Source organism: Oreochromis aureus, linkage group 14, assembly GCF_013358895.1.
Source record: "Oreochromis aureus strain Israel breed Guangdong linkage group 14, ZZ_aureus, whole genome shotgun sequence".
Taxonomy (NCBI): domain Eukaryota; kingdom Metazoa; phylum Chordata; class Actinopteri; order Cichliformes; family Cichlidae; genus Oreochromis; species Oreochromis aureus.
Window position 1 is genome coordinate 12140453 of NC_052955.1, and position 26712 is coordinate 12167164.

Consider the following 26712-nt stretch of genomic DNA (forward strand, 5'->3'; position numbering starts at 1 on the left):
AGTTTCAAAACGGCCTCATTACTTCAGAAAACTGTCCAGAGACATTTTAAGATCAATGACGACCTGTGTGAGTTGAAGGATTTTGGTATCATGAAAGGTTTAGATGGTACGGTTGTAAGCTATTCCTTTAGGTAACTCCTTTATTGATCAGAATATCAAAGAATAGTATTTCAGATTTCATTTGGCACATTTTATCCAAGATGCCCTGATGCACCTAGTGTTATTATGCTTGGGGTTGAGATTCTTTAACTACATACTGTTTCTTAAATCAAATATCTTTAATCCAAACAGAATAATGAAGTCGAGCAAATTTCCCCAGAAAATAAGCATTCATATTATTTAGATCCACCTAGACGCTTTTGGGAAGTTTTTTTTTTTTAACTTAACTACTGCCATATACTTTGTGCTACAGAAACAGTTCCGGTATCAAAACATTCATCCTTTTCAGGACTACACTGGTATAACTTTTCTTTTTTTGTAACTTTTAAACATATTTAAATATTTAACATTTTATTGGTTTAGTTTTTTCCTTTCAAATGAATGGAGAAGTCTTCAAGCCTTCTTTAAACCCACCCTACTATGAAACTCAACTACTTCAAAGTGTGCTGAAGTAGTTAAGTGTAGACTGATTGGCATAGAAACATAGAGGCAGGTGTGTATCAGTGTGCGTGTATTAGGTGGGGACATCCACGTGTGTGTGTGTGTGTGTCAGTCAGAGGGTTTTGCTATCTACACACACACGCTCACACACACACACACACACACACACACACACACACACACACACACAATACACTCCCCAGATACACATACTACCTAATTTAACCATCCCCTTCTGTGAAAGGACTGCTGCTATCTACCCGAATTAATGTGATTGGAGTTTGTTTATGTTATTTATGCCTTTTTTTTGCTGCCTTTTCTTTTAGACTTATTCTTTTTAAACTGTATTTATTCTTTTTAAACTGTATTGCTGTTTGCACTGTAGAGGCTGGTGAGAAACAGTATTTCGTTTCAGGCTGGGTAACACCATACGAAATGACAATCAACTTCTTGAGTCTTGAATTTATACATTGACACTGAGCGTATTTCATGTCTTTTTCTCTCATTCAGCATTTATTTGAGCACTTCTTCATTTTGATGAGTTTCCGCTTCAAGTTTCTGATTCGGATGATTCTGATAAGAGGGTCACATGGTGCAACTTCTCAAAGACACTAACACAAACACAGTGATGGTAACATCCTCACAGAGTGCCAAAAGAGGTAGGTCACAGTTAAACATGCAACAGAGGAAGTGCATCATGTGCCAGCATTTTTAAGAAGAAGACAGTTAACACTTGGGCAAATTTCCTTTGTTTCCGTATTCTAGGGGTCTAGCCAGGACCCTTACCCAGTATCCAGTAAGGGTCCTTGCTAGATCCCCCATGCTAAAAATCATGCCCTGGAATGGCGCGGCTACGTCTGCAGCCTGTCCGGAGTTCGGACACAAAAACATTTCACTGCATGTTGTACTCTGTATGACTCTGTACGTGACGAATAAAGCTTGTTTGTTTTGTTTGTATTCTGTGAGTTGATCTTGCTGTGTTGAGTAGTCAGATGAGCCAATCACGCCACTTTAATGTGAAGACGAGCCTGGGTCCTGGTACTGGGGTTGCTGGGGCAACATGACACCTGCTATACAGGTTCAACCACAAGTTCTCCAATCTGAAAGAAAAGTTATGTGAATGTTGTATGATCATGTTATATTATTATGATGATAATGATTATGTGTTGTTATTTAAAATGTTTATTAAGTCCAAACCGAAAAGACTGAAAATAAGCACAAACCTGAACATGAGGAGGGGCACTGAGGACGTACGTGACAGCACTGGCAATGTCTTTTGTTTGCAGAGACTGTTAGAGAAATGCAAAGTGCTTCATTTATTTTTATCTAAATAATTATACCAACACTCCACGAACTGCAGGATTAATAATTTTACCTTGCGTGTAGCATATAGGGCAGCGACTTCATCAGGATTGTTGCTGCTGGCCCGTGATATAAATTCTGTGGCCACTAAACCAGGAGAAATGCTCTGCAAAAAGAGGTAATGATGAAGGAACTGTAGGATGTACTGTGCATGTGTCTCACAGCAGCTTATCCAGTTGGTTACAGTAAGTTTTAAAGCCTTACTGTGGCTCGGATATGGGTGTTTTCAGCACGCAGCTCCTGTCTCAGGCCCTCAGTCAGAGCAGTTACAGCATACTTGCTGGCAGTGTAGAAATGTGCTTCAGCAACTGGAATGACTTGATGTCCACAGATGCTGCAACAAAAGATGTTTTACAAGCCATGAACAAACACATTAATTTTTAACTATTATGACTCCTTTTTTCCAGATTAACTACCCTAGTAAAGTCCTTAAACAAAGATCCATTATTTCCCGTCTTCAATCTTGTAATAATGATGTGATTACAAAATAATTCTGATCTACAGACATTTTCCACAATAGAAAAAAATCAATTCAAATCAGTAAATAATGATTACTGCATTTCATTTAGTGGCTCGGGGTTTGAGTAAATGAAGCACGGTCTGTTGCAGTAGGAAACAGTTTTTGGTGTCACTGGACCAAAAGCCCATAAATGATCTTTAGCCATATTGTAATTCTTATAGTAACAAATGGTACTATATTCTGCACCTCCTCTAAGTTTGCTTTTGGGTTTCAGAAAATCTAGTCTATGTTAGGAGAATTTGGCTTCTCGCAGATCTACATCAGTTCAGAGCAGGGGAGATTTATCAGACAAGAAGCACAAAGAGGAACAACATCAGTAGAGAAAATACAGAAAGACATGCACAGGCCAGACAGATTTAAACATCATCGTGTGTTGCATTACTTGGCTTGAATACAACAGATAGTCATCTCTATGCCAACATGAGTACTGTTAATACCACCATCTTTGCTTTTCCTGTAAGCCAAATGTGTGCTTTGAAAAAGGTCTGTTGAGTCATGCTGCTACAGCAGGGGTGTCAAAGTCCAGGCCTCGAGGGCCGGTGTCCTGCAGGTTTTAGATAACACGCCTGAATCAAATGATTAGTTCATTACCAGGCATCTGGAGAGCTTCAAGACATGTTGAGGAGGTAATTTAGCATTTAAATCTGTGTTGGATGAAGGGCACATCTAAAACCTGCAGGACACCGGCCCTCAAGGCCTGGAGTTCGACACCTGTGTGCTACAGGATGCTCGTAATCAATCTAAATGATGATTAGAATCATATTATAACATTTATGTGATATTTAAAGCAACAGATTTCTAAGTTCTGTCACTTTCTATTAGCAAGTAAAACTGCACCTGTTTATGTTTATGATGTGCCCATCATCCACGTTTCTCTCTTTCATTGACTGATAAGCTTCACGTGTGCAGATGCTCAGAGCAAGAACGTTGACCTGTAAGAAACCAAGCAGAGAAATAAACAACAAAGTCAACACCCTCCAAACAGCTCGTTTGACAGCTTGTCTTTTGTCCTGGGAGGAAAGAGATGCATTTGTGTAATTCTTTAACTTTTTGAGTTTTGTCATATTGCACTTATTTTAACAAACTATATTGTTTTGCAGGATTTTAGGACAACAATTTTGTAAGTCAGATGAGAGTCATGAGTTTGGTTGTATCAGACTTTGTGTTTTTATGATGGATTATACTGGACATTATGTACCCCATCTTTTTTACAGCGAACTTTTACACAGAATGTGATTTACAGTGTGATTTAATGGATGACTTGGAAAACTGGTTATACCGGTTTAGTTACAGTAGAATAGACTTTTTATTGTCTGTGTCTTATATAACTGCCTAAAGCAGTTGAAAGTTTTCTGCATGATAGTAATCTTAGTTAGTTCAGTTCTTTCCAACTTTCTGTTTCTGCCATGGACTAAACTGGAAATTTCATGTTTTGGCTGTTTCTCCACTTTGGGGATAAATCAAGTACATGTTATTTTAAAAACTATGAATGAGTGAATTTAAAATTGATTATTAAATTTCACTTCAGTGTTCCTCTTGGAAACTACTCCTGTGAATGTTTCTTTCAAACAGAACTGCAGATCAATGCAAGATTTTTTTTTCTAACTTACATCAATGATGTTCTTCCAGCTGCTGGTTTTGCCACTTAGCAGCGACTCTAGATGATTTAAGCCAGCGTTGTTGATGCACACGTCCACACCTTTGTGCTGCTCTTTGATCGCTGCAAACATGGAGAGAATCTCCTCCTCTTTAGTCAAGTCACACTTGAAAGGCACCAAAACACCAGGGTGTCCGGCGCTCTGACACTCTGCTGCCAGTTTCTGAAACCAAAAAGGAAAAGATGACAGACGTTGAGCTTCTGACTCCACAATTTTGACTTAACAAAAATAAAAACCTCTCGAACAGCTGCACACTATGAAAAATTGAGCTGCCAGATGTGTTTGAAAAGTTGTCCTTCTTGTAGTTTTTATCATAGTAACATAAGTTTTTTTTTATTATTATTTTAGTCCTTAGCTTTAAAATTTATTAGTAATGTTTATTTCCTAAAAGAAAATCATGTCATTTTCATTACAGTTTATTGCAATAGCATAGCCGAAATCAAAATACACGCAGCGGCAGAGTGCGGCGGCAAATACCGGTATGCCAGATAAGAGCATACCGGTATTTGCCGACGCAGTCCAGCCCTGTATAGAGGTTAAATTACTCTATGCGTAAACTGAGTTTTCACTTCAGAACAAACCTGGATTTTTGCGACGTCCCTGGCGCAGCCCACCACTTTCATACCGTGCCGGACCAACTCTACGGCTACAGCCGCCCCAATCCCGACCGAGGCTCCGGTCACCAGAGCCACTCTGCCCCGCCAGCGGTCCATCACAGCCCGGACACCGGTAACCTGCTACACGCACGAAAGCGCTACAAATACGAAGAGAGAGAGTGACGGAGCTCTCTCCTGTGTGAGCATTTATATATACACCTGAATCTTATCAGCCTGCCTTTGCTCCCACCTTCAAATCTTCGCCCTACAGGGAGGCAGCCAGCCAATCCTGTTGTCAGGTTTATGAAATCAGTTTGAGATAACTTTTACTCTTTGATAATTAGGGCCCGAGCACTGAGAGTGCGAAGGCCCTATTGTATCTGCTCTGTTTATTATTATTATTATTATTAGGGCCCGAGCACTGGCTGTGCGAAGGCCCTATTGTATCTGCTCTGTTTCTTATTATTATTATTATTATTATTATTATTATTATTATTAGGGCCCGAGCACTTCGAGTGCGAAGGCCCTATTGTATCTGCTCTGTTTCTTATTATTATTATTATTATTATTATTATTATTATTCAGGCAAAACAAGGGCCTTTTGAGGGCTTTAACATGCTCAAAACTCTTGAAATTTTGCACACATGCCAGGTCTGGTGAAAAATTTTGTATTTTATTGGTTTTACATATGAGCACTGGGAAATGGCTCTAGAGCGCCACCTATGCCTTGTTAAATGCAGCCCCACGAACACATCGTTTGAGCTACATGTCTGAAATCTGGCACACATGTGTATCATGCCAAGACGAACAAAAAGTCTGTGGGCCCATTGACGCAAACCCAACAGGAAGTCCGCCATTTGGAAGTGAAGGTGACATTTTGGCTCTAATTTTGCCATTTCCATGCCTCGAACTTTTTGCGAACTCCTCATTGGAATTTCATCGTACAAGCTTCATATTTGGTCAGTGTCAACTACACACCTGGGCCATGTTAAATTGCGGAGCTTTTGAGTTTTCGGGATACGGTGAGGCCGTGGCGCCACGGCGAATTTCGATGACTCGCCATGAAAATCTTATTGCCTCTCGTTCTGTCATACATTGTCCGACCTTGACCAAAGTGGACACATATGATAAGGCTCCACCCCTGAACATATTTCAACTGCCATATTTGACATCAGGGACAGCGCCACCTAGTGGGAACAGGAAATGTCATGTTTTACACTTTGGGGTACAGTATTGTAATGGGTGACATCTGCAGCCTCAAATTTCTCCAGGAAAGCCTTAAGGAGTTGGTCTTGGGTTACAGAGAAAACTGTGAGTTTTCGCTGAAGGGTGTGACCCCAGCAGCATGGCGAACATTGAGGTCTCGCCATGAAGAAACAAATTAGTGTAACTCAATGAAATCCAATGTGATCAGTACCAGATTTTACAGGGATGATGTCAGACCCGCCCTGAACAGATTGATATGCCCATTGTCAGGAATACGTAGAGCGCCACCTAGTGGCACCAGGAAATGTCATGTCTTTCATTTTGTTGTACTGATTTTCACAGGTTCATCGTGGCCACCTCAAAAGCGGTGAATATCACCATCAGTCCCTCTTGATGCTTCAGTGAGAAAATTGTGACTATAAACTGAACAGGCGCACCCTGGTGGCAACGCAGTTCACCATGAAAGATGAAGTGGCTTTTGAGGGGCTTGAAAAGTTTAAAAAGTCTTGAAATTTGGCGCACACCTCTAATGTGATGAGGGATTTCTTTTATATGTTCATTTTCCTTGAACAGCGCAAAATGGCTCCTGGCGCCCCCTACAAAATTTCAAAACAACAGCCCCTGCTCTGTGTTTTATGTATGAGTTTGAAACCTGGCAAGATTATTGGAGATATCAAGATGTACAAAAAGTCTCTTGGAGCAATATCCCAAATCCAACAGGAAGTCAGCCATTTTAAAATTAATGTGTAAATTTGGCGACATTTTCCCTCTTTTCAGGCCTCATACTTTGACGAACTCCTCCAAGGGATTTCATTAGATTTACGCGATCTCCTGTGTGTGGAATCTAAAGACCTTTGTGATGTTAAATTGCGAAGCTTTTTACGTTCAGGGAAACGGGGTGGTCATGGCGGCAGGTGGAGTTTCAATCACTCGCCAAAAAGCAGTAACCTGCTGTCGCTCAAAAACACAATGTCCAATCTCTCCCAAAGGTCGCAGGCGTGATGAGACTCGAGCTCGGAAATGTTTGTTATGCCATTTGTCAGTAATGGTTAGAGCGCCACCTAGTGGGACGACTATAATAATGGTTGAATGAGATGAAATTTTAGCTGGTGGTTAAATGCATGAATTCCATCAATGTGACATCAGATCGGAAGCGCTGGTTTTAGGTGTTGGGCTTGGCTCGACGTGCCGGGGTGCGAGGGCCCTCATATCGCTGCTTGCAGCTTTAATTATTATTATTATTATTATTATTATTATTTTCATTGAAATGAATTGCCTTTTTGAGGGCTTTAACATGCTCAAAAACTCGTGAAATTTTGCACACATGCCAGGTCTGGTGAAAAATTTTGTATTTTAATGGTTTTACATATGAGCATTGGGAAATAGCTCTAGAGCGCCACCTATGTCTTGTTAAATGCAGCTCTACGAACACATCGTTTGAGGTACATGTATGAAATCTGGCACACATGTGTATCATGCCAAGACGAACAAAAAAGTCAGTGGGACCATTGTCGCAAACCCAACAGGAAGTCCGCCATTTTGGATTGAAGGTCACATTTTGGCTCTAATTTTGCCATTTCCATGCCTCGAACTTTTGCGAACTCCTCATTGGGATTTGATTGCATAAGCTTCATATTTGGTCAGTGTGAACTACACACCTGGGCCATGTCAAATTGCGGAGCGTTTGAGTTTTCGGGATACGGTGAGGCCGTGGCGCCATGGCGAATTTCGATGACTCGCCATGAAAATATTATTGCTTCTCATTCTGTCATACATTGTCCGACCTGAACCAAAGAACACACGTACCATAAGGGTCCACCCCTTAACATATTTCAACTGCCATATTTGACACCAGGGACAGCGCCACCTAGTGGGAACAGGAAATGTCATGTTTTACACTTTGGGGTACAGTATTGTAATGGGTGACATCTGCAGCCTCAAATTTCTCCAGGAAAGCCTTAAGGAGTTGGTCTTGGGTTACAGAGAAAACTGTGAGTTTTCGCTGAAGGGTGTGACCCCAGCAGCATGGCGAACATTGAGGTCTCGCCATGAAGAAACAAATTAGTGTAACTCAATGAAATCCAATGTGATCAGTACCAGATTTTACAGGGATGATGTCAGACCCGCCCTGAACAGATTGATATGCCCATTGTCAGGAATACGTAGAGCGCCACCTAGTGGCACCAGGAAATGTCATGTCTTTCATTTTGTTGTACTGATTTTCACAGGTTCATCGTGGCCACCTCAAAAGCGGTGAATATCACCATCAGTCCCTCTTGATGCTTCAGTGAGAAAATTGTGACTATAAACTGAACGGCGCACCCTGGTGGCAACGCAGTTCACCATGAAAGATGAAGTGGCTTTTGAGGGGCTTGAAAAGTTTAAAAGTCTTGAAATTTGGCGCACACCTCTAATGTGATGAGGATTTCTTTTTATATGTTCCTTTTCCTTGAACAGCGCAAAATGGCTCCACAGCGCCCCCTACAAAATTTCAAAACAACAGCCCCTGCTCTGTGTTTTATGTATGAGTTTGAAACCTGGCAAGCTTACTGGAGATATCAAGATGTACAAAAAGTCTCTTGGAGCAATATCCCAAATCCAACAGGAAGTCAGCCATTTTAAAATTAATGTGTAAATTTGGCGACATTTTCCCTCTTTTCAGGCCTCATACTTTGACGAACTCCTCCAAGGGATTTCATTAGATTTACGCGATCTCCTGTGTGTGGAATCTAAAGACCTTTGTGATGTTAAATTGCAAGCTTTTTACGTTCAGGGAAGCAGGGGTGGTCATGGCGGCACGTGGAGTTTCAATCACTCGCCAAAAAGCAGTAACCTGCTGTCGCTCAAAAACACAATGTCCAATCTCTCCCAAAGGTCGCAGGCGTGATGAGACTCGAGCTCGGAAATGTTTGTTATGCCATTTGTCAGTAATGGTTAGAGCGCCACCTAGTGGGACGACTATAATAATGGTTGAATGAGATGAAATTTTAGCTGGTGGTTAAATGCATGAATTCCATCAATGTGACATCAGATCGGAAGCGCTGGTTGTAGGTGTTGGGCTTGGCTCGACGCGCCGGGGTGCGAGGGCCCTCATATCGCTGCTTGCAGCTTTAATTTACTTAATCATTGCTGGGATTTGTTTTAATGATCCAAAAAGTGCCACGTGAACACACTTCCGTTACTGCCTGTTACTAGGCAATTTGGGTTTATGGTTTGACCAAACTCCGAGCGTGCATCCGCAGTATGAAAGGAGTCATAGCTCGACCAGGTTACATTTTCAGTAAGTTCAATTTCAATTTAATTTTATCCATGTAGCACCAAATCACAACAACAGTTGTTTCAATGTCATTTATATTGTTTAGGCACACATCTGAACTGGTCAGGCTCATGGATTAGAGTCTGGCGGGTCAACTTACATATACAATCCAAGGAATATCATGGTCATGATGATGCTCACAGTGTGACTCAGAGCAGGGAAATTTAAACTATGTAAGTCCTGTGATCTGGAGAAGATACAGTTATTATACTATATTTGAACACATCTTGACTTTCTGCTCCTTACATTTTCAAAACAGCCTCATTACTTTAGAAAACTGTCCAGTCATTTCAAGATGAATGACGACCTGTGTGAGTTGAAGGATTTTGGTATCATGAAAGGTTTAGTTTGTGCTCGGAGTGGTACGGTTGTAAGCTATTCCTTTAGGTAACTCCTTTATTGATCAGAATATCAAAGAATAGTATTTCAGATTTCATTTGGCACATTTTATCCAAGATGCCCTGATGCACCTAGACTTATTATTTTGTGGGTTGAGATTCTTTAACCACATACTGTTTCTTAAGTCAAATATCCTTTAATCCAAAAGGAATAATGAAGTCCAGCAAAGCATTCATATTACTGAGATCCACCTACGCACTTTTGGCAAGTGTTTTTTTAACTTAACTACTGCCATATACTTTGTGGTACAGAAACAGTTCCGGTATGAAAACGTTCACCCTTTTCAGGACTACACTGCTTAAACTTTTTGTTACTTTTAAACATATTTAAATATTTAACTTTTTATGAATTTATTTTTTTTCCTTTCAAATGAATGGAGAAGTCTTCAAACCTTCTTCAAACCCACCCTACTATAAAACTCAACTACTTCAGCACATTTGAAGGTAGTTAGGCATAGTTGAGCAGACTGACTGGCATAGAAACAAAGGCAGGTGTGTATCAATGCGTGTGTGTGTGTCAGAGGATTTGCTTAGAATTTATAGACTGACACTGAGCTTATTTCATGTCTTTTTCTCTCATTTATTTATTCTCATTTATTTATTCGTTTCAGCACTTCTTCATTTTGATGAGTTTCAGCTTCAAGTTTCTGATTTGGATGATTCTGACAAGAGGGTCACATCATGCAACTTCTCAAAGACACTAAAAAACACACAGTGATGGTAACATCCTCACAGAGTGTCATAAGGTTGGTCACAGTGCGGCAGAGGAAATCTATCATGTTCCAGCATTTTTAAGAAGACAGTTAACACTTGGACAAATTTCCATTCTTTCCATATTCTGTGAATTGATTTTGCTGTGAGTCAATCACACCACTTTAATGTGAAGACTAGCCTGGTCCTGGGGTTGCTGGGGCAACAAAAGCTGCAATGACACCTGCTATATAGGTTCAACCACAAGTTCTCCAATCTGAAAGAAAAGTTATGTGAATGTTATATGATCATGTTATAGAATTATGATTAATGTTTTGTTATTTAAAATGCAAAGTCGAAACAGAAAAGAACCTGAACATGAGGAGGGGCACTGAGGACGTCACGTGACAGCACTGGCAATGTCTTTTGCTTGCAGAGCCTGTTAGAGAAATGCAAAGTCGTCATTTGATTTTATCAAAATGATCATGTCAACACTCCACAAACTGCAGGATTAATAATTTTACCTTATATGCAGCATATATGCCAGCCACTTGATCAGGATTGTTGGTGCTGGCCCGTGATATAAATTCTGTGGCCACTAAACCAGGAGAAATGCTCTGCAAAAGAGATAATGATGAAGGAACTGTAGGATGTACTGTGCATGTGTCTCACAGCAGCTTATACTGGTGTTCAGGTGGTTACAGTAAGTTTTAAAGCCTTACTGTGGCTCGGATATGGGTGTTTTCAGCACGCAGCTCCTGTCTCAGGCCCTCAGTCAGAGCAGTTACAGCATACTTTGTGGCAGTGTAGAAATGTAGATCAGCAAAAGGAATGACTTTATGTCCACACAAGCTGCAACAAAAGATGTTTTACAATTCATGGACAAACACATTAATTTTTAACTATTACTACTACTATGACTCCTTTTTCCCCAGATTAAGGACTTTACTAGGGTAGTTAAAGGAAGATCAGTTATTTCCTTCTTAAATCTTGTAATAATAACAAAATTCTGATCTATAGACATTTTCCAAATTAGGAAAAAAGAACCCTGAATAAATAATGATTACTGCATTCCATTCGTTAACCCAGAGCTTTAATTTCCCCTGGGGATCAATAAAGTATTCTGATTCTGATTCTCAAAGTGTGGGGCCCGCCCCTAGGGGCGCGCAGAGCCATTGGGGAGGGGGAGAATGCTTGGACACTGCAAGCATAATGGACAGGTTTTAGATGGGGCGCCCACGCAAATGCAAAGCAGCACATGAAGCATCTGAATATGTTTTCAAACCAACTTCATTCTAAGACAAAGACTAGAAAATATGGTGAAGCATGTCTTCCTTTGGCTTCACCTGAACAAGTGCCAAGGTAGGGCTCCACTGCAAAATTGGTTTTCCCTGCGTCGGGAGCACGCGCTGGGCTCTCAAATCACGGACAAACAGTATCCCACATTCTTGATTTTAAGTTCACAAACACTTGTTGTAATGACTAACTACTCCTGACATTTTGGACATAGCTCTTTATACAGTAAAGTTACAGTGGGATACAAATAATATCAGGCTGATCCTTCCGTAATTTGTTCCCCGGTTTAAATCACGGACAAACAGTATCCAACAGCTGTTTTTGTTTTTAAATCCATTTTGCACAGAGAGGCATTTTTGAGAAGTGTATTGACAGCAATGTTGAATATTATTACACAGGAAAAAAACAACTACACATAAAATAATCACACCGTGACGCCTCTGCCTTTCTAACTGCGTGTGTATATGTAAGCGTGTAAAACCTGAAGATAGTCAGATTAACAGTATTTTGTCTCCATCTGCCATTCATCTCATATAAACAATAACGTGGCGCACAGCGTGACGTGAAAAAAGGCACATACCTTTGACGTTGCTTGACGAACTCTGTAATCCTCGTCCACACGTAAACGCAAAAAAAGGAGTTTTAAATAATCTCCGTTTTCGGTGAATCGAAACGCCGTTTACGTGTGAACGAAAGGCCCAAACGCATAGAAACAGCTGAGTTTTCAAAAATACCCATGTAGGTGTGGACGTAGCGTAAAAGAGTTAGTAGTATATTTTATCACCACCTGTAATTTATTGCAGTTTACTTGTATTTGCTAAATTGTTTACTAAATGTTTGAGGTGTGAAATAAACCGCAATGGAGTTTGAAAAAAAAAAATGTGTGTGTGCTTGAAGGATGTGTTTGTGCGCGTGCGTGCGCGTGCGTGCGTGCGAGGGGGGGGGGGCGCAACATTTTTCTTGTAAAACAAAGGGGGGCCTAGCAAAAAAAAGTTTGGGAACCACTGCGTTAACCCAAGATTTGGTTAAATAAAGCATGGTTTCATGACTTCTTAAAGCTGTAGTAGGAAACACAATTTTGTTGTCACTGGACCAAATATGTTATCTTTATACATATTGTAATTCTTATGCTAATAAATTGTACTAGACTCCCACACCTCCTCTGGGCTTTGCTTTCAGGTTTCAGAAAATCTAGCATGTGTTAGGAGACTTTGGCTTCTCACAGGTCTACATCAGTTCAGATGATGGGAGATGTTTAAGAAAAGACGTACAAAGAAACAATATCAGTGGAGGAAATACAGAAAGACATGCCCAGGCCAGACAGATTTAAACATCATCGTGTGTTGCATTACTTGGCTTGAATTCAACAGATGGTCATCTCTATGCCAAAGAACCATGAGTATTGTTAATACCACCATCTTTGCTTTTCCTGTTAGCCAAACGTGTGCTCTGAAAAAAAGGCACCTGTTTATGTTTATGATGTGCCCATCATCCACGTTTCTCTCTTTCATTGACTGATAAGCTTCACGTGTGCAGATGCTCAGAGCAAGAACGTTCACCTGTAAGAAACCAAGCAGAGAAATAAACAACAAAGTCAACACCCTCCAAACAGCTCGTTTGACAGCTTGTTTTTTGTGCAGGGAAGAAAGAGATACATTTGTGTAATTTTTTAACTTTGTTAAAATAAATGCAATATGACAAAACTCAAATTATATTGTTTTGCAGGATTTTAGGACAACAGTTTTTTAAGTCAGATGAGAGTCATGAGTTTGGTTGTATCAGACTTTGTGTTTTTTATGATGGATTAAACTGAACATTTCCATCTTTTTACAGTGAACTTTTACACAGAATGTGATTTAAAGTGTAATTTAATAGATGACTTGGAAAACTGGTTATACCGGTTTAGTTACAATAGAATAGACTTATTCTGTGGCTTATATAACTGCCTAAAGCAGTTGAAAGTTTTCTGCATGATAGTAATCTCAGTTAGTTCAGTTCTTTCCAACTTTCTGTTTCTGCCATGGACTAAACTGGAAATTTCATGTTTTGGCTGTTTCTCCACTTTGGGGATAAATCAAGTACATGTTATTTTAAAAACTATGAATGAGTGAATTTAAAATTGATTATTAAATTTCACTTCAAACTTCAATGTTCCTCTTGGAAACCACTCCTGTGAACACTTCTTTCAAACAGAACTGCAGATCAATGCAAGATTATTTTTTTCTAACTTACATCAATGATGTTCTTCCACCTGCCGGTTTTGCCATTTAGCAGGCGTTCTGGGTGACCCAGACCAGCATTGTTGATGCACACGTCCACGCCTTTCTGCTGCTCTTTGATCGCTGCGAACATGGACAGAATCTCCTCCTCTTTCGTCAAGTCACACTTGAAAGGCACCAAAACACCAGGGTGACCGGCGCTCTGACACTCTGCTGCCAATTTCTAAAACCAAAAAGGAAAAGATGACAGACGTTCAGCTTCAAAATAACTTCTTTTTTGCACCGTTAAACTCACAAAAACTACATTTCTCTCACTGGGTCTCAACTCATGTCTGAACACATCCTTACATCAGCCGGTCCTCAGGCCTGATGCACGGTAACTTCTCTTTCCATCTCTGTAACAGGGCAGCCCTTAGTGGCTGGAAAACAGTGAGATGGACCAAGGCAAGTGTAGTGGAACAAAGTATTTATTTGCCATACAGCTCTCCTTACAAAACATTCATTCGTCGAGCTTCTTCACAGCACAATCAACCCTCTCTAATGACAACCGGCAGCCTTTAATATGTTGCTGTCACAGACTAAACCAGAGGTTCCCAAAGTGTGGGGCCCGGTATGAAAAGAAAAAAAAAAAAAAAAAAAAAGAGCGCTTGGACACTGTGGACAGGTATTTTTGATGGGGCTTCCACACAAACGCAAAGCAGGAGATGAAGCATCGCCAAATATGTTTCCAAACCAACTTCCTTCCAACCCAAAGACTAGAAAATATGGTGAAGCATATCTTCCTTTTGGCTTCATCTGCACAAGTGCCAAGGTAGGTCTCCCCTGCAAAATTAGTTTCCCTGCATCGGGAGCAGCGCTGGGCTCTCCAAATCACGGACAAACAGTATCCCACATTCTTGATTTTTAGTTCACAAACACTTCTTGTAATAACTCACTACTCCTGACATTTTGGACATGTTAGCCCTTTATGCAGTAAAGTTACAGTGGGATACAAATAATATCAGGCTGATCCTGCCGTAATTTGTTCCCTCCGGTTCAAATCACGGACAAAGTATCCCACAGCTGTTCATGTGTTTAAACCCATTTTGCACAGAGAGGCATTTTTTGAAAAATGTATTGATAGCAATGTTGAATATTATTACACAGGAAAAAAACAACTACACGTAAAATAATTACACCGTGACGCCTCTGCCTTTCTAAATGGAGGGAAAGTAACGTGTGTATATGTAAGCGTGTAAAACCTGAAGATAGTCAGATTAACAGTAACAGTATTTTGTCTCTATCTGCCATTCTGCAATTCATCTCATGTAAACAATAACGTGGCGCACAGCGTGACGTGAAAAAACGCACATACCTTTGACGTTGCGTGACGAACTCTGTAATCCTCGTCCACACATAACCGCAAAAAAGGAGTTTTAAATAATCTCCATTTTCGGTGAATCGCAACGCCGTTTACGTGTTGACGAAAAGCCCAAACGCATAGAAACAGCTGAGTTTTCAAAAATACCCGTGTAGGTGTGGACACGTACACGGGTATTTTTTGAAAACGGAGATTTTCCGTTTTCGTTTTAAAAATAATCCCGTCCACACGTAAACGCAGAAATGAAGGAAAACGCTGCTAGGAACATGCCAAAGCAACAGGTGGCGATATATTCCTAACAGTGTAGAAATGTTGGCCAATCAGAAGTCTAGAAGCCTCGTTGGGAAATAGTAAACAAAGATGGGGCATAGAAGCAGAACCGAGTTGTATGTGTGGAGGGACAGTAACTGTGTGTGTGTATATGTAAGCATTTAAACACTGCAGAGAGTACAATTAACAGTAACAGTATTGTAGAAATTCATTTCACCTAAACCAGGGGACGGCAACCTGCGGCTCCGGAGCCGCATGCGGCTCTTTGGTCCTTATACTGCGGCTCTGCGTGGTTTGGGCAAATACATTAGAAGTATTTAGCTGAAGTGTATTTTATTTATTTTAGTTTTTTAACTTGTAGTTCTAAGTTACTACTACTATGACTCCTTTTTTCCCCAGATTAAGGACTTTACTAGGGTAGTTAAAGGAAGATCAGTTATTTCCCTTCTTAAATCTTGTAATAATAACAAAATTCTGATCTATAGACATTTTCCAAATTAGGAAAAAAGAACCCTGAATAAATAATGATTACTGCATTCCATTCGTTAACCCAGAGCTTTAATTTCCCCTGGGGATCAATAAAGTATTCTGGTAGGATTATTGTGATATTAAAATATAAAAATAAAATTGTATTCTATTATTTTTTCATCGCTCAAAATAAGCGTCACACTCGTGGAAGCCGATAACGCCATGCTTCTATTGAGACTTTCAACCCCAGGTAGGTCAATTATGGATCTTCGGATCCACATTATGTCAGCAGCTGTTCTCCACGGTGAACTATGTTAAAAACAAACACCGTTCACGCCTCACAGATGACAGCTTACAGTCCTGCGTAAAGATGAAAGCCCCGATTTGCAGACGCTGTGAGCAGAGGTTCGGGACCAGAAGTCTCATTGTAAACATATCACGGCAGACCCGACGATGTTTGCATGGACATGCTTTTCAGCATCTCTTTATTAACCAGGTAAAATACATATTTAGGCAGAATTTTGCAAATATCCATTTTCAGCAGCATAGTGCTTTTTCCAATTATTTTTTAAGAGTCAGGTCAAGGCTCCAAAAGCCCAAAGGCGATATAAGGGTGGCGCCTCACAACAGTTTTTGTTTGCTGGATCATTTTAGTTCAGCTGGGTGTCTTTCCTTTTGTTATATTTCTTTAAGAGTTTAAAATGTGTTAATTACATAAATAAAATTCAATTTTCTCTGTAGCACTTAGTTGTTCACACAAAGCATAAAGGTAAAAAACAATATATAGAGTGTTATCTTCATTTTAGATGTCAAAAAGTATTTGCGGCTCCCAGTGTTTTCTTTTGCGTGGAAACCGGGTCCAAATGGCTCTTTGGGTGTTAAAGGTTGCAGACCCTGACCTAAACAATAACGTGGCGCACAGTGTGACGTCAAAAAGGCGCACACCTATGACGCTGCGTTTTCTCCGTTTTCCTCGTCCACGGTAAATGCAAAACGGAGTTTTCGAAAATATCCACCCTGGCAGGCGTTTTAGAAAACGCCGTTTACGTGTGGACGAAAGGTCCAAACGCATAGAAAAATCTGCGTTTTCAAAAATACCCAGTACGTAAAAAGGGGGCCTGGCAAAAAAGTTTGGGAACCACTGGACTAAACCATTATTCCACTCTCAGGTAAATTCTTAGACTCCAACCTTCCACCACAGTATACAATATACCAATTTGAATAAATAAATACATTTCCCATTTTATATTAATAAATATTTAACACTTTAATTTTACACCAAACCCAATATTATAAAAAAAAAAAACAAACAAACAAAAAAAAAACCCAAGCACAAAAAGATTCCCCACACTCCCTTAACCAATGGTCTCTCCGGAACCTTTAACTGGTGTCTGGACCCCTGGGAAACATTTGCCCAAACACCTTGAAGAGCACACGGTCACAAAAGGTAAGTAATCATTATCTCACAAACACTTATTTGCACCACTTTTATTGCTAGATTTCACACACACACACACACACTTGCATTAGTTTTCCTTACTGGTAAACCTTAATCACAATCTCAATCACCATTCTTTTTTCCTCACAGACAACCACCACATTCCTTGATGAGGAGCAGCTGTGCAGGATCTGAAACAAGGCTACCAACTGATTTTAATATTCCCAATAAATATTCAATAAATAATTAAACTTCTGGTGTGCAAATGTTTTACTGTGCAAATCCATGCTTAAAGTGCGATGCTAAATAAAGTGCTTGATAAGGTGCTTTTAATAAAGTGAAAGCTGTGCTCTAAGTGCTATAATATAGATAAATGTAGTAAGGGAGTCATCTTCCTTACAATCTCAAAAACAATAAGATATATTTTAACAAAAAAAACTATTTTAGTAATAGTAGTTTTTATCCGACTCCACAATTTTGACTTAACAAAAATAAAAACCTCTCGAACAGCTGCACACTATGAAAAATTGAGCTGCCAGATGTGTTTGAAAAGTTGCCCTTCCCTTGTAGTTTTTATCATAGTACCATAAGTTTTTTGGGGGTTTTTTTTAGTCCTTCACTTTAAAATTTATTAGTAATGTTTATTTCCTAAAAGAAAATCATGTCATTTTCATTAGTTTATTGCAATAGCATAGCCGAAATCAAAATACACGCGCGCAAGTGCGGCGGCAAATACCCGGTATGCCAGATAAGAGCATACCGGGTATTTGCCGACGCAGTCCAGCCCTGTATAGAGGTTAAATTACTCTATGCATAAACTGAGTTTTCACTTCAGAACAAACCTGGATTTTTGCGACGTCCCTGGCGCAGCCCACTACTTTCATACCGTGCCGGACCAACTCTACGGCTACAGCCGCCCCAATCCCGACCGAGGCTCCGGTCACCAGAGCCACTCTGCCCCGCCAGCGGTCCATCACAGCCCGGACACCGGTAACCTGCTACAAACACGAAGAGAGAGAGTGACGGAGCTCTCTCCTGTGTGAGCATTTATATATACACCTGAGTCAAGGGCGTAGATTTGGCATGGACGGAAGGGACATGTCCCCACCAATAATTTGATTTCTTCGAGTAAAGAAAAATAAACCCGATAGAAAGAAAAAACGATCTGTCAACGTCTCATTCACCCAGCGGTGCAGAAAGAGTCAAATTACGTTCTCTACTGAAGTCCTACGTCATGTGACAAACATGGCCAATGTGATTGGCTGTGCCTTTCAGGGAGCTCTGTTTAGTTTTAGCAGCGGCAAGCCTGCGCTGCGAGGACCTGCAAGGAGGAGAGGAGGATGACAGCAAAAAGGAAGAACCTGGATATAAGAAAGTATTTTTCAAAGAAACCTGTAAGTCACTTAAAGCAAAGTTAACTCATAAAATGTGTCCGTCCGTTACAGGCTATGCTAGGCTTTGGCCCACATCAATCTAAAATTGTGTGTAACCATGAATAACGTGTTTTGGAAACTAAATGCACAACATGCAGCACTATTAGTTCTGTCTCCCAGAGCAGCATTTCTAATTTTGATTGAAACTGTCAGAGAAAACGGCAGCCTCGAGCAAGCCAGGATATTAGTTTACAGAGGCTGTTAAAATTATGTCTAACGTTAAAATGATGGTGACACAATAATTTCATCCTAATGGTACTGACAGATTCATAGGGTTAATTTTTAAGACAAAATATCATGGGGTAGTCATGATTTTGCAAATATTCCACCTTGTAGTGCAGTTTGCACAAATTGTTTTAAAAATGCACTCACCCTCAAACATTACTGAGAGTCGAGATCTGCACAAATTGACAGAAACACCGAAGAAGCTCCCCATTTTATTCTTATTGTCATGTATGTCCTATTTGTCAGGTGACAGAAGAACCAACACAAAGCTCAGAGTAATGGTGATACAAGATCACAGGTGAAATTGGATGCTGACTTGGTGGTTCATGACTGTATTTGAAGCACATGTGTGACTGCATGTATTTGGAATGTCTCACTGTTATTTATCAGGTGACAGAGGCAGCTCTGCCATGTTGTAGCTCAGAGGTGAAGAGGCAAGGTCACAGGTGACTGACTGATGATTTGGTGCTATAGATTAACTAGTATTTATTATCATGACAATTGTTAGGCTGCTGATGTAAATTGATTCATTAGTGTATATTTGACAAAGAATCTGAATTGACATGTCTCACTTTTATATGGCACAAATCAATGTGTTATTTTATCAGGTGGCAATGTCCTAGTGCAGTCAGAGGGAAGAGCCAGGGCCAAAGGTGAGGCACATCAAGCACATAATTTTAATCTGAGGATAAAACGCATGTACTGAGGCTGAAAGAAGCTTCAGTGCTCTCAGAAGACTAAAAAGATGGCTAAGGTTAACAATGACTCAAATGAGATTAAACAATGTTGCTGTATGCCATGTCCACCAGGAGAGACTGGACAGTATAGATGTAAAACCAATGTGCCAGCAGTTTATCTCAGTTAACGAGAGGAGAAGGCATGTGTTTGGCTGCTTCACATAGTGGACATTGAGTTGTTGTGTGGGGCATGTAGTCCATGTCTGTTGCTGTAACAGTAGTTCATGTTTAGAATAAAAAATCCCAGCTCACTGAGTTGATCGGGGCAACAGTGCGAGTAAAATGTTGCATAATTTTGCTGAGAGATCTTTTACTTTGTGATAATCTTAGATGAATAGTTTTATGGACAAAAACCAGCAGGTCATTCAGTGTTCCCTTAGTCGTCTTAGTGCCAATGTATAACAGATGTTGATGTACTATAACTGAACTAATGTTGTTAAAGTCATATTCTTTTATTGTCATGACTGTATTTGAAACTATTTTTATTTTTGTATGATACCTGAGTTATATGGAATATGGCTGAAGTAAACTAAAGCCTAAAATACTTAGTCATTTGTTTAATAGTAATTTAACATTATATAATTCACATATAAAACTATGAATTGTCATTTTAAATGGTTTAAAAGCATGTAGAATAGCATATGTAGGCAAGTGTATTTCTCCTTTTTTTATCAAGAAGCAAAGACAAAAAGGAAAAAAAAACAGAAACAGGGCAGGGTTCAGTGGTTGAATCATCCGTCCCCACCAATGCCAAAACCAAATCTATGCCCTTTACCTGAGTTATGTCAGCCTGCCTTTGCTCCTAGCTTCAAATCTCTGCCCTACAGGGAGGCAGCCAGCCAATCCTGTTGTCAGATTTATGAAATCAGTTTGAGATAACTTTTACTCTTTGACAATTTACTTAATCATTGCTGGGATTTGTTTTAATGACACGCACAATAAGACGCTGATTTTAAGTGATCCAAAAAGTGCCACGTGAACACACTTCCGTTACTGCCTGTTACTAGGCAATTTGGGTTTATGGTTTGACCAAACTCCGAGCGTGCATCCGCAGCATGAAAGGAGTCATAGATCGACCAGGTTACATTTTCAGTAAGTTCAATTTCAATTTAATTTTATCCACGTAGCACCAAATCACAATAACAGTTGTTTCAATGTCATTTATATTGTTTAGGCACACATCTGAACTGGTCAGGCTCATGGATTAGAGTCTGGCTAAAGCAGGTCAGGTTACATATAAAATCCAAGGAATATCATGGTCATGATGATGTCTTTTTTAAAAGCCACTGGCCAGACATGACAAAATATCAACATGCAGTTAGCTTGGTCAATTTACTTTTATTTGAATAATTACATCATCTGATCCACCCTAACTATATGTTTAATCCAAAAGGAAAGTTATAAGCCTGATCTTAAAAGTAGAGAGGGTGTTTGTCTCCTGAATCCAAGCTGGTAGCTTTTTCCACAGAAGAGGGGCCCAAAAGCTGAAGGCTCTGCTTCCCAATCAATCTAAATAAATCTCTATTTTATTTATATACCCCCACAAGTAAGCCCACTGTTTCAGAGCAAAGTGCCCTAATGGGGCGAGATGTTATTGTAAGGTCATTAAGAAAGGATGGGGCCTGATTATTGAAGGACTTGTACATGAGGAGTTTTAAATTAGAACATCCTGATATTAAAGAACTATGGTAGTCCAGCCTAAAAGTAAGAAATGTATTTACTAGTTTTTTCAGTGTCTGAGACAGAATGCTTCTAATTTTAGGGATTTTTGCAAATGGAAGATCATCATCATAGCAGTGAAAATGCATGCTATGTCTACTAATGAAACTGCCTAAGGGGAGCAAAATGTAAACAGAAATGGTTCTAGATCAGAACCCTATGGAACTCTATAATTAACCTTAGTATGTGAAGATGACTTGCTCAACAGAGCTTTGACTTTTTTTAGCCTGGCTACTGTGCTGAAACCTTGGATTGTTCTTTTTTTCTTCAGTCAGTGATGAATAATAATGTTCTAGCTTCCAGTATTATGTTGTAGTTATCAGCTGTGAAGATTTATCATATTTCATATTTAAAATATTTCTGTTCTTGGCTGGCAGGAGTCTGATGTGATCTTCAGCTGCCTGCAGGTTCACTCTGCCGGAGTGACTCAGATGCAGTTTCACATTTGATGCTGGCTGTGTGGCTGCTGGAGGAATGTATTGTCTGTGTAGTTATACAACCTGTAGTTGCAGTATATTACTGTCACACTCTACGACATCTAAGATTATAACAGTCTCACAGGATGCTTTCATTCTTTTCTGGTCTTCTATATTGGTCTTATCTTCTGGCAAAAGTATCTTTTGTTCATGAACAGGGTTAATAACATCTTCATGTTGGGATTTATGAGGACTCCTAGTGTCCAGTGTTTCTGACATATACAGTTCTTCATCTTAAATATTACTCACATCATCATCATCAGAGTTGTTCAAATCATTGGCAAAGTTGATGGCGATTGTCTTTGCATGCACTCCTGCAGGGTTCACTCTCTTTGACTCATCAGAATTGCTTTTTTGGGGGCAGTTTTAGCTCAAAGCACCCCAGTGAGGTTCTTGATATAAACTGTTTGGTCTTTGAGCTGAAAGGAATTGTAGTAGTAGCACCACTGGGATGTTCTGCTTCTGTGACTTCACATAGCTGCATCGCTGGTACTAAACCTCACTGTTTGTTCTCCATTAGGAATTACAACATCAGCATTTTGCTGTGACTCCAGTTGCAAATCACCAGTGTTGGGTAAGTTACTTTAAATTAGTAACTTAGTTACATTACTAGTTACTTCTCTAAAAAAGTAACTCAGTTACTTCAAGTTACTCGTTACTTTCAAAGTAACTAGTTACTAGGAAAGTAACTTTGGTTTTACTCAGAATTCTCTTGTTAATGTGTTGCTTCCGTAACTGGATACCCAGCCAGATTCCCAGTCTTCTAGCTTGCTTACTTGCCACAAGTGCACGGTGCCACCTACCAACAGAAAGGAAAAATAATGTGCACATTTCCATGAGAGAAATCACGCCTGGACCGTCGTTGACCGCCGCCATGATTCTAGCCTACTTTTACATCCAACACAAAAACTGCAGTCGTGGTGCTTTTGATTGTACTCAGAACTTGGAAATTCTGCCTTCTGAATAGGAAGATGTAGGTAACACCAGACTGCAGATGAGCTGCATACAGAGCTGGACTGGGACAAAAAAAAATCATCCTGGGCATTTTGACTAGAGACCGCCCAACATTATAGGAAAAATCATAAAGACTTTGAATGAAAATAAACGCTGTTGTGACAGTGATGTACACTGTTCTGATGGTATATATGTATCAATCTATCAATTGTTTGTTGTAAGACTCAGATAATTATTTTTTAAAAGCGAGACATTTTAAATGAGAATAATAAAGAAAAGTATTTCTTTGTGCCCCCTTTCCTGTTAATGCCCTACCTGGACCCCTGGCAACACTTTGCTAGACCCGCCCCTGCACAGTTACCAGCTGTCAGCTACGTAGAAAAGGATCCTGGTGTTATTTGTCTCTCAGAAACAGTTCATAACTTCCTTCAACTCATTCATGTCACCTAAAAGGTAAACCTGTTTCTCCATCACCTGTTCAGCTCTGATGATTCAGTAAGGACATCTCCTGGTTTCATCTGCATGTTTCCTCTCACCAGATAACCAAACCGATATCATGACCAGCAGCTTTACAGCTGTGGCTCCAGCAAACATCAGCTGATACTAGAAATTAATATTAAATCAATTCTAACAACAGCTGATCAAGCTTAAACGTGCTGCTGTTGTTTAACGCGACATCCGCTGGTTTCCTCTTTCTGGCGCAAAGTGGGCGATAAATAAACAAGAGAGAAAAGCCGATCAGCTGATCATTGATCAGTTTCGTGATTGAAGTAGAAACGGGAGAGGAGAGAATGAGAGAAGAAGAGGCAGCTGTGCAGCTTCAGCTTTGTGTCTTTTTCATTGTAGCTGAAGTCCGGGACAAACTGTGTTCCTTTTCACCTCAGTACTAAACGCGTAATATTTTCTCTGAATACCAGACGATTCTGTTTTTACGGGATGGTTGGCAACTCTAATAATTAACCATATGAACAAAATAAAGTTCAACATCAGTAACATAGCACCCACACAGCTGTATAGAAACTCCGTCATGCTAGCTAGCACGCAGTACGAAAATGTCAGCATACCGAAAATAAACTCCACCTAAACTTGGTTTATATCTGACCCAGATAGACTGCAGGTCATAACTTCTTACCTGAAGTTCAGTTCACCTGACACGCGAACCGGCGGCTGCCTCGGGTCTCTCCTCTTGCCTCCCTTTTCCTTCATCCACCTGCTGGCCTCCACCACTTGCTAATGTTATTGAATCTGTGGAAGCTCCGCGATATCCACCACACGAAGTAACGAGTAACGAGCCTATCTAAATCCCAGTAACGAGTAACGCGTTCCTGGTTTTGGCATAATAACTAGTTACCGTGCTCGTTACCACAATAATAACGTAGTTACTGTAACGCGTTACTTAATAACGCGTTAGTCCCAACACTGCAAATCACTGATGATGTTCACAGTGTGACTTCTGTCACATCCATCTCTGCATCATCTGTACTGAACCTCACTGTTTTTAAACGATGTAAATTGTCATAGCCGGTTGATGATACTTTTGTTTTTATCAGAATCAGAATCAGCATACTTTATTAATTCCTAAGGAAATTGTGTGGGCTACAGCTTATCTTAACAGATCTTAGTTGGTGGATAGTTTTTAAGCTATACTTACTTTTATACTTTTATTGCTGATGAGATATTAATTTCTGAGGCTTCTGGTGAAGTTCCTCTGTTGGTACACTTTGCAACCATAATAAGACGTGCTTCCTCATTCACATGTTATAGTTTCAGAATTGGCTCTGAGGATGTCACCATGAGTGTGTGTCTTCAATGTCTTTGACAAGTGACACCATGTGGCCCTCTCTAGTAATATAGAGGGCCAATGTAACATCAATGTTATGTAACATTGGTAGTACATATATCAATGTAATAAAGACAGATTTGATATCTAATGGCAAGATTGATGACATACCATGTCGTAAAATAGTAGTTATCGCATAAATGTTTTTTTTTTGTACACACAACAGCAAGATTGGTTGCATGTCTCCATGCAGGAGAACGGATTCTGTTTGAGAGCAAAGGGAGGCTGAAATGAATTATATCTTTACTGCCAACTATGTTTCACACCTGTGAGGAATTTGACTCTATAGCGTCAACACAAAACCCTACCGTGCTGACAAAATGTTATGGTCCAGCGTTGTTGTGATGTTTTTGAACTCGAGTTTTTGCTCTTGTTGTAATTTAATTGTTATACTAAAGGTTTCAAGTTTTATTTTGGGGAATTTTACTGACTTTTGGAGCCTGTTTGCTTTTGTTTCGCTTCCTTTTGTTATTCCAGTATTCCCACTGTTTCTCATTCCCTTCCTCAGTCTTGTCAGTACTTTTCTCCTTTTACACACCTATTGCGCATTAGCCAGTTAACCTTTCTATGCGGTAGGTGGGGGGCATCTATGCTGACACACCTGAGCACAGATGTTATTGTTATTGGGAAGATGTGCTTCATGCACCAGCCAAATTTTGTGAATTATACAGTAATGAGTGTATGTTTGTTTATGCAGCTGTACAGTTAGTTTGGTGTTTGTGAATCTTTTGGTGGACTGTTGCTTATACCAGTGGTTCCCAAACTTTTTTTGCCAGGCCCCCTTTTTACAAGAAAATGTTGCCCCCCGCACAAACACATCCTCCAAAACACACACCCATATTTTGTTTACAAACTCCATTGCGGTTTATTTCACACCTCAAACATTTAGTAAACAATTAAGCAAATACAAACGGCAATAAATTACAGGTAGTAATAAAATATACTACTAACTCTTTTACGCTACGTCCACACCTACACGGGTATTTTTGAAAACTCAGCTGTTTCTATGCGTTTGGGCCTTTCGTCAACACGTAAACGGCGTTGCGATTCACCGAAAGCGGAGATTATTTAAAACTCCTTTTTGCGTTTACGTGTGGACGAGGATTACAGAGTTAAATCACGCAACGTCAAAGGCATGTGCCTTTTTTCACGTTACGCTGTGCGCCACGTTATTGTTTACATGAGATGAATTGCAGAATGGCAGATAGAGACAAAATACTGTTACTGTTAATCTGACTATCTTCAGGTTTTACACGCTTACATATACACACGCAGTTACTGTCCCTCCATTTAGAAAGGCAGAGGCGTCACGGTGTAATTATTTTACCTGTATTTTTTCCTGTGTAATAATATTCAACATTGCTATCAATACATTTTTCAAAAATGCCTCTCTGTACAAAATGGGTTTAAACACATAAACAGCTGTGGGATACTGTTTGTCCGTGATTTGAACAGGGGAACAAATTACGGCAGGATCAGCCTGATATTATTTGTATCCCGCTGTAACTTTACTGCATAAAGAGCTAACATCATGTTAGCTCTTGATTTTCAGATTCACAAACACTTCTTGTAATAACTAACAAATGTCAGGTGTAGTTAGTTATTACAAGAAGTGTTTGTGAACCAAAAATCAACAATGTGGGATACTGTTTGTCCGTGATTTGGAGAGCACAGCGCGTGCTTTGAATGTCAGGAGTAGTTAGTTATTACAAGAAGTGTTTGTGAACTAAAAATCAAGAATGTGGGATACTGTTTGTCCGTGATTTGGAGAGCACAGCGCGTGCTTTGAATGTCAGGAGTAGTTAGTTATTACAAGAAGTGTTTGTGAACTAAAAAATCAAGAATGTGGGATACTGTTTGTCCGTGATTTGGAGAGCACAGCGTGCTTTGAATGTCAGGAGTAGTTACTTATTACAAGAAGTGTTTGTGAA

General features: G+C 39.8%; 2 protein-coding genes and 1 long non-coding RNA gene across 5 annotated transcripts; 1 reads left to right on the forward strand and 2 right to left on the reverse strand.

The window, feature by feature from the left end:
- Positions 1-920: 920 nt before the first annotated feature.
- Positions 921-5147, reverse strand: LOC120443560 (dehydrogenase/reductase SDR family member 11-like). Its single transcript, XM_039622441.1, has 7 exons — positions 4722-5147; positions 4093-4302; positions 3320-3414; positions 2167-2296; positions 1976-2068; positions 1824-1889; positions 921-1700 (listed from the first exon to the last, which is right to left on the reverse strand). The coding sequence occupies exons 1-7, from the start codon at positions 4851-4853 to the stop codon at positions 1671-1673; spliced, it is 756 nt and encodes a 251-aa protein (XP_039478375.1). The 5' UTR covers positions 4854-5147; the 3' UTR covers positions 921-1670.
- A 5068-nt stretch (positions 5148-10215) lies between these two features.
- Positions 10216-18685, reverse strand: LOC120443558 (dehydrogenase/reductase SDR family member 11-like). 3 transcript variants are annotated; one of them, XM_039622436.1, is made up of 7 exons: positions 18240-18509; positions 13875-14084; positions 13107-13201; positions 11069-11198; positions 10871-10963; positions 10751-10785; positions 10216-10623 (listed from the first exon to the last, which is right to left on the reverse strand). In XM_039622436.1, exons 1-7 carry the CDS (start codon positions 18369-18371, stop codon positions 10518-10520), a joined length of 801 nt encoding a protein of 266 aa, XP_039478370.1. In that variant the 5' UTR covers positions 18372-18509; the 3' UTR covers positions 10216-10517. The 3 variants fall into 3 exon arrangements, with proteins under 3 accessions (XP_039478370.1, XP_039478371.1, XP_039478372.1); XM_039622437.1 differs by having other exon boundaries at positions 10719-10785; positions 18240-18508; XM_039622438.1 differs by lacking the exon at positions 13875-14084 and having other exon boundaries at positions 18240-18685.
- LOC120443567 lies at positions 17367-17652 on the forward strand. Its single transcript, XR_005615492.1, has 2 exons — positions 17367-17406; positions 17548-17652. It is a non-coding gene; the product is annotated as an uncharacterized LOC120443567 (long non-coding RNA).
- Positions 18686-26712: the final 8027 nt, after the last annotated feature.